We start from the raw sequence: 8,586 nt of genomic DNA, 5'->3' as shown, positions 1-8,586 counted from the left end.
TTCTAAAAAAGACAAAAATAAATAAATCACCAGCACATTTCCCATGATGACAGAGTTTAATTGTTTCCTGTTGTGTGCTTGCTCACCCTGATTGGCTGTTTGTGCCACCTCTGACCCGGTGAAGGAGTTTACGGCCATCATGCCAGCATGGACGGAGCCGCTGCCAAGACTGGCTAGCTGGTTGTGCCCTCGTGGCACTGTTGTGTACAGGGCCTCCGCGATATCTGCTGCTCGTTTCAGAATCATCTCCTGACAATGAGGGAGACAAAAAAAGAGCTGTGGTCAGCAACAAGAAAAGAGGAGAAGAGAATAGGAGAGGAGAGGAGGGGAGAGGAGAGGAGAGGAGAAGAGAGGAGAGGAGAGGAGAGGAGAGGAGAGGAGAGGAGAAATATGCCCTTGATGGAGGCTTTATGGTCTCACATGAATGCTAGATCTCCACTTGAGATATTGGGCATGTAAACCTAGCAGGCTGAGTGTTTTTTATCAGTGGTCACTGGGAGTGGTGGGATTGGTTCCAGTAAATGGAGGAAAGGCTCATTAACACACTCATCAAATGTTTAGCCTGCCTCTTCCTCTCTTCCTCCCTGCTTCGTGTTTCCATTCTCCTCTTCTCCTCCTCCTCCTGAGTCCAGTTTTAATCCCACTTCTCCTCCTCCTCTTCTTTTACCTCTTCCCATTCTCCTCTCCTCCCTCTACATTTAGTTTTCATTGTACTTCTCCTCCCTTCCTCCTCAGCGTACGAGCTGATAAAAGCATTACATATTCCCACGTGTGTGTTTGTCGGTCCCAGATCTTGCTGCGTGAACACAGCAGGATGCCAGCGGAGACACTGCCTTTGATGCTGCTGGTGGTCCGCAAACCACAAACATAATTTTACCTGAGATAAGATATTGATGTTCGTGTTGTTTTGTCTGTGTGTGTGTGTGTGTGTGTGTGTGTGTTTACCTGGTTATTGTGAGGCATCCCGTACAAGGCCTCCACCAGGTCTGCTGCTCTCTTTAAGATCACCTCCTACAATCAAGAGCAGAAAGAGAAAGGGGATTGATCATGAGTGTGACGGCTCAAAGAGTTCAGTCACTTTTATTACATTTCACTTCTTACATTATGCTGTGAATGCAGAACAGAGAGAGGAGGAAGGCAGACAGAGGAAGGGAGAGGAAGAGAAATGGGCCTGTCCCGACACTTTGTTACTAGCTGGGCAGTTTGGGAGAGCAGAGGGAAGATACCGCTATCTGTGAATAAAACATGAGCCTATATCTCTCTATCAGTCAACCATCTTCTACATCTTCTCCTCCCTACTGTCACGGCCGGATCATGAATCTACCGCACATGATCAAACATCAATCTCATTTAACACAACATATCATCAGGTTGACGGCTATACAACTCCCCTCGTCAGCCGGGACACACCCGTCTCCTGCCCTTTATTAACCCTGGTAATGATCCGAGTGAATAGCCGTGCATCCACTTTGTGTGATAAATGTAGAACATCATTGCTCAGGTGAAAACCGCCGAGTGGAATTTCCCACATCAAACATTTATCCTTCCGTAGTGTTGCTTCTCTCCGTGCTCATTTCCTACCGCTTACCCTCCTTTCTCCCCTCTCTCTGTCTCTATTCTTTTCACTCCCTGAGTGTATGAGTGTGTGACTCCAGGCAGTCGTTATATGTGTGTGTGATGTAGACACATACAGCCCTACGAAACCCTTTTTAAAAGTTAATGTGCCGGGGCCAGGATATATGCTGGAGGCGCGACAACCAGAAAATTGCAGCCCCCCCCCCCTCTCTCTCTCTCGTTTCTTTCTCTCCCCCCTTCTCTTCCACTCGCGGACACACACGCTGCGCGCTATACCCTCCTGAGTGTATCCCTCGCTGTGAACAAGCCCTGGAGCATGTGTGCTCTCTGTTCCGTGACACACCGCCTTTCAATCAGACCTCATATCACACACACATACACACACACACACACACAGGCACACTCGCACACTCAACCACGCTCATGTGGAAGCTGTCGAGCACGCCCAGGACATGACGAGAGGGTCAACAAAGCAATAAAGATTGTAGAGCGCTGTCCGAGGTGCTAAATTCACTCAATAATGGGAGCGCTGCCTCTGTGTTAACCTCCCATTACTAGCACTATCTGGGGGTGGCAGAGAGGGAGGCAAGGAGGGGGAGAGGGAGAGACGGAAAGAGGGGAGACCAGAGAGGAGGCCTGCTTGGGGTGATTGAGAGATGTAGAGGCCCTGGGAAGGTAAGTGGTTCTTTAGTATGTATGCGCCGCTCCTCGCTTCCTTCTCTCTGCTTTTCCTTGACGCCCCATGCCTCCCAGGGATTGCTAGATAGGTAGATGGATGGATGAAGGGAGAGAGGAGGAGGAGAAGGAGGAAGGGGGGGGGTGGTAATGAGGGAAGTGTGAGGCATTAGGACACAAACAGATCTCCAGCTGGAGTGTAACGGTGTTCAGGGAGGGCATATGCAACCTCAGTCACTTCATCTAAATTTCTTTTGCCTCTCTCTTCACTGGCGATGTGTCTCCTGGTCCTTCAGCTCATTCTCCTTGGGGCCTATACTCCAGCGTTTCCCCTATATTCATTCAATTACGAACACTGCTGCTAAAATTTCACACTATCATTAATATCAGTGGGCTACTAATGATTTTCACTCACACACTGTGCGAGCATGATAACACCTTACGTTATCATGGAATTGTTTTGAGTCATTGACTGGTGCATCAAATCCCAGAATCCTCCCTCTCCTCATTCTTCAAAGGACATCTACGTGAAAGGCACTGATATAAGAGTAGCATGGCTGCTTTAAGGAATAGGGCAGTGCATAATGTGTGTGCTTAGCGAGTGTGTGGTTGAGTGAGTGGCAGAAAAGTGATGGTGAATGCGAGCGGAGCAGAGGAAAAGGTTAGCAGTAAGTTGTCAATCTGGCAGTAAATGTACAGTACAGGCTACAGAGTGTCAGTTAATAAATGCTGCAGCTTCTCAAGACCAAGAAAAGTCTTGTCTGTTGCTTCCCCAACTGCTGGAAAAGTAAAGATAGCAACAATGGATTTCAGCTCTGACCTGGCCAGGCCCGGTTAAGGTGAACTGACCTTTCAGGTGGACCAGCTATTCCCCTTCCCCTGCCGCCGCCACCCCAAAGCAGTCAACCTCGAGGAAACACTCTGTCTGAGCATCTCCATCTCCAGTCTCCTCCTCTACTCTCTCTTCACCTGCTCTACTCTCTCTTCTCCAAACTACTTTCCTCAGTCTCCCTCTTCTTTTTCTTGTTCTCTCCCATTCTCTCTATTAATCACTCTCTCATGGTCCTGTGCCCTGTCTGTACCTATCAGTCTCTCGTTAGCAAAGGGATCTGTCCAGTAGCTAAACGCGATTAGGCAGCACTCCAGAGTCGTTCTGATAAACAGATAAATGTGGTTAGCGCCGTGCTGCCTCCCTTGCTCTGCTGCTGTAAGGGGAGACCATTTCCTGGGCGCAGGGTCTCTTCCCGTAAAGTCAGGCCCACAGAGACGTCAACAGGAAGGGGAACCTGATCCAGAGCAGAGCCTGGCCTCGTCTGGCAGGGCGGTCACTCATTAGCCAGCCCCAGACCCCCGCTACACCACAGCCTTAGCTAAACACCCTGCAGTCTGGCTGTGCTTGAGCTACCCAGCACTCCCTCCTCACTCTGACTGCCTGACTATTAGCTACAGCACAGTATGGGGGCTGTTTTCAGCCAACATACAGAGATAGAACAGGCATTGGCAGATATCCTGCTTGTTCCCTGCTCAGTGTGTGCGGGGGTTCATTAAGAATCCCCTTGCAAAAGGTGCCACCAGTAGGGAATACATTATATTCCTAATCAATTTAATTTTGATTCAAAATTGACTGAAGAACAGCCACAGAAAGGCTTTGCCAAGGTAGCAGTGAATGGACATTTGTAGCACAAGAAGTTGCCAGTGTATGCCCCTCTCCTGCCCATCTCTAATGATTGAGGCCAACAGTTGAGAGAAGTGTGGTCAACAAACTGTTATTACCTCAATAAAGGCACAAATCAATAGAGCTGAAATGAACAACCGGGCCTGCCAGCTACCGCTGTTCATTTAGAGGAGAAAGAGACACCACGGAGTGAGGGAGGAAGAGGAGGAGAAGAGAAGAGATGGATGGATACAAAGATATTTAGAGAGATACAGGGGGTTGATAGGCTAAAGACCAGAACTCACCAGGACAAGTCTTGTATCCACCAGACATGACACACAGCGAGGACAAGCGATTTCTCTATCTTCCTTCTACGTCTACCTGGGCTCTCCATCTCTGCCTCATGGTGACTTCCCTCTGCTGTGACTGTGTGTGTGTGTGCACGCACTTGTGCAGAGACGTGTATGTGTGTGTGTACACTGGTTTGTGTATGTGTACGTGTGTGTGTGCTGGAAGTAATAAAGTCCACCCGGGGTTGACTTCGATCCACTGACCCAGCAGGAGGTAAGACTGGACAGCTATGATGGATCACCTAACCTGCTTCTGCCTCTCTCTTCCTCTCTCTCCTCAACCTCCTTTCCTCTCTCTCCCTCTTTTCCTCCTTCCATCTATCCCTTCCCTCTCCCACTTTGCCAGTCTGAATGACCTTATACTCAGTGGAAGGATGAATAGAGTTGCTTGTGTGTTCATTGTGCAAATAAAATGTTTGTTTGAGCAGAAAATGACCATGAACATATGATAAAATGTTTATGTGCACACTGCATAGTGTCATGTATAGCCTACTGTCCGTAGCACACAGTCATTCCTCTGTATGTGAGGTCATGCTGCCCTTGTGCCATGTATATCCATATATATGCTATGAAACTCTAGAAGTTGTCAATACCTCTCTGTAGCAGTGTTACTTAGACAAATTCCTGTAAAATAACAACCTGGTCTCACAATCTGTGTACAAATGACACGACTTTACATTTTCATATTGCATGCAGTGCATTGGCCAAAGTCCAATTTTGCGTGCAGGTGATACGCCAATTTAACGCTACATTTTTAACCTTGTTGTGCATCATTTAATGCCATTAGTTAGGTTTAGGCACAAAAACCACTTGGTTAGGGTAGGGGAAAGTTGGGTTAAAACAGTAAAATGCGGTAAAAATGCCCGACGTGACGTTGAGGATGTCTGGTTGGTGGTCTTGAACAGCTCTCCCACTGCTTTTGCAGCTTTTTGCCAATTAATTATCAAGCCAACCTGCCTCCTCCTAATAATCTAAAAATCATTATATTGACGTCACTTCACTGGGAAGATTTGGTGTATCACCTGCACGCAAAATTGGACTTTGGCATGGGCACTGCACAATTTGAAAGTGTAAAGTTGTGTTATTTGTATGCAGATTGAAGAGACCGGGCTGAAAATAATTGCATGTGGCAACGAGCATGAGCACAGACACATGAGAAGAGTTCTTGTGGATGCACAGTACCTTGGGTAATCTTTCTTGGTCTCCGGGGTGTCTGGGGATGACCTTCTGTAACCTCTGGAAGCCGTAGTCTATGGTTGGCTCATTCAGCGCTTAGAGAAAGACAGACGGAGAAAAAAAAAAAAGAAGGAACGTTTAATGCTTGATTCTTAATAATGAAAACACCTACTGTTCAACAGCAGTGCTACCTCTGTTAAGACGGTAGAGCAGGAGAAACGAGCAATTCTCTCCTACGGTAGAAACGACTGAATTAAGCATGGTTTTACATGAATATTTCAACATTAAACTAAACACGCCGAAAATGTGGGTGTTCTCTATTAAGTCTGGTGTGTGTCTTTGTTTGCCTGTGATGTAATGAATCTCTCTCTGTCGCCTGCTTTGCTGGTTAATAAAAAGACTGTCAGGAATCAGGCAGAGTGTATGTGTGTTTGTGTGCATGTGTGTGTGTGTGTGTGTGTGTGTGTGTGTCCTGTGGTCTTGCGTTGATCAGCGACTAATATAAGCAATTACAGAGCCTGGTTCCAATATAACAAAGGCTTGATCGCTCCGGGGAACAAGCTAAACACACACACACACACACACACACAAACACACACATGCACGCGCACTCACACACACACACACACACACACACACACACACACACACACACACACACACAGAGTCAGATCATCCAGGCAGCAGGGAGAAAGCACTCTCTCGGCATGCTGTGGTCGTGCTACGGTAATTGAATATGAGAAGATTTACCATGAATATTTAAACATTAGAATAAATACAATGAAGATCTGAGGCTTATAGTACAAACACTTCAGAGGAGGATTGTTGGATAAGTGCTCTCTCCACATAATTCATTCCTAATGTACTCTCTCTCTCTCTCTTTCTCTCTCTCTCTTCTGTCTTTTACCCTCCTCCCCCCTCTGTCTCTTTGTGGGTTGCCTGGGGAGTCAATACACATACATGGATAACAGTCTTGACTACTTTTCTGGGCTACAGCCTTTAAGACACTGCTTCTGTGAAGAGTTTGTGGTTGTGTGTATGCATGCATGGCTTCAACATGTGTGTATTTGTACTTGTATGTGTGTGTAAAGTGAAAAGAAGAAGGAGCCATTACGCGTGAGGATTGCCTGTATGTGTCTGTGCCGTCCGTCTGTTTCCCCTGTGGGTCGCAGCTTGGACGTTTCCTGAGGGCTGATGCCCTGCTCGCCTCACATCTGAGCAGCCAGGCTGACTAGGCGGCCCCCAGAAAAAAGGCCCCTAGAGGCTATGAGTACAAGCTGTCCTGCTGGACCTCTAGTGACTTCCCCATGGCTCCTCCTGAGCCGCTCGCTCAAACACACAAACCCAAAAGGGAGCAAAGGAGCAAGAGTCGGTGATGCTCTATTTTGGCAACACAAACGTATTTGGACAGCTCTCCCAGCGGACAGTTCCAGTAAGTAATCCACAAAAGTGAAAGAAAGGAAAGGTGAAAAGCTAGAAGTGTAGAGCAGAGAAGAAAAAGTTGAAGTAGAGATGCCAGAGGCAGGCTCAACTTCTGAAGAATGACACATATTACAGGCCAGCTGGTCCACTGATAAAATAAGCCAAAACAATGAGATGATCGCATGCAACAAATAAAGTATGAATTATTTCTGAGGACAAATATTTGACATTACTTCCCTATTCACTGATCTCTCTAAAGCCTTAAGGAGGATTTGCCCTGGATTAGGCCAGCAGTCTGAGGAGCGATTGTTCTGACAACATCCTCTCTTTCGTCTCAAAGGCTTTTGTTTTTATGATGAATTTTTTATCAGTCCTCCACAATGTGCCAAATGAGCCTCGAGTGAACAATAGCATAAAACCCCAAGACATACAGAGATACCCCCTATTACAAATAAAGAGACAATTTTGGTAATTGAGAGAGGAAGTGATATTGTCTCTGCTCGTTTTCAAGGACCATAAACCAGAAGAGGAGTATGTGGGGGACAACGTGCACCACTAACTACCTGGCTGTGTCTCTTTGGGGATTATCTTGGCATTTTATGCCCTTATATCTATGCTCAATATTTCACATTTCACAACAGGAATTAGTCAAGTAAAGTTTAATTTTCATATGACAGGCATAGACTCAATGTGCTTCAACATAAATAGCAAAACACAGGCAAATGGGATGATACATCCCATAGTGGTGGAAGAAAAAAAAAAACTCTCCTGCCTCGAAAGAGGAGTAGTGTGCCAGTACACTCCAGGATTCAAAGCACACTCTCCTATACAGGTATATTTATAATCCTTAGCTGTCGCTCTCCAGAAGAGCAAATCAAAGCCAGTAAAACATAACTGCCATAAATAAATGAATAGATGAGCAACAGCCCTGGACTGGAGGGATTCACCTAGCAATCACCCACATCAGATCAGATCAATGCTCATGGAAATTTCATGAAGCCTAGAATCCACACCGCTTCATATTTCACTATAATAACCCACAGAGCCGCAGGGGGAGTGTGTATGAAGGGGTGAGGGGGTAGGAGAAGGAGGAAAGAACGCTAGGGTGGGGTGAAGGGGTGTTGGAGGTATGAGCTTCAGGGGAGGAGTAAAAGGGGGGGTGGATGTTTGGGGGTGCAAAGAGTAGGAGCAGGGGGGATAATTGAGAGGTCAGAACGTCAGAGTCGTTGTTATTACTGGAAATGCAAGAGAGGAGGAGGAAAGATGGAGGAGGAGGAGAAACTACAGTAAGTGTCCAGTATCCCTGTCTCCTTCTCCTCCTGTGTCACAACACTGTGTGTGTGTGTGTGTGTGTGGAGGTGGAGGTGGTGTACTTGCAGGGTTAGGTAATTGGCTCTGAGGCTTGATGTTAACACCTTAACAGGCCCTCAGACAGTGGGTAAGGAGCTGATCATATCACAACCTTCTGTTTCTCTCTCCTTCTCACTCTCCACTCATTCCACTCTCCCCTCTCCCTCCTCACATCCTCTCTCTCTGCCCGCTTCCCTCCCCTTTTTCCCTCCCCTCTGCAGTCTCCAGTGCTCAGGTGTGATCTCATAAGCGCTGCTTGGCGATCGATGCCGCCAGTGGCAGGGGGTTCAATAGCCCTGAATTACGGCTTCATCCCCCCCCCCCATTCCCCTTCACACAGATGAGAGCTGCCCCCCCATCACCACCACTACATACGCACACACA

General features: G+C 47.1%; 1 protein-coding gene across 4 annotated transcripts in view; it reads right to left on the bottom strand.

Annotated features, from left to right (window-relative positions):
* The window catches only part of ebf1a (EBF transcription factor 1a), a 58,050-nt gene that overhangs the window by 6,493 nt on the left and 42,971 nt on the right, over positions 1–8,586 (bottom strand). For all 4 annotated transcript variants that reach the window (XM_042419677.1, XM_042419678.1, XM_042419680.1 and 1 more), the window contains exons 11-13: positions 5,437–5,525; positions 946–1,011; positions 87–249 (exon numbers count right to left, since the gene is read on the bottom strand). In XM_042419677.1, coding sequence (XP_042275611.1) covers positions 87–249; positions 946–1,011; positions 5,437–5,525 — 318 coding nt within the window. The remainder of the gene's footprint in view (positions 1–86; positions 250–945; positions 1,012–5,436; positions 5,526–8,586) is intronic.

This window comes from Thunnus maccoyii, chromosome 8, assembly GCF_910596095.1.
Source record: "Thunnus maccoyii chromosome 8, fThuMac1.1, whole genome shotgun sequence".
NCBI classification, from domain to species: Eukaryota; Metazoa; Chordata; class Actinopteri; order Scombriformes; family Scombridae; genus Thunnus; species Thunnus maccoyii.
Note: the sequence above shows the minus strand (reverse complement) of the source record. Positions and strands in the feature narration are given on the sequence as shown.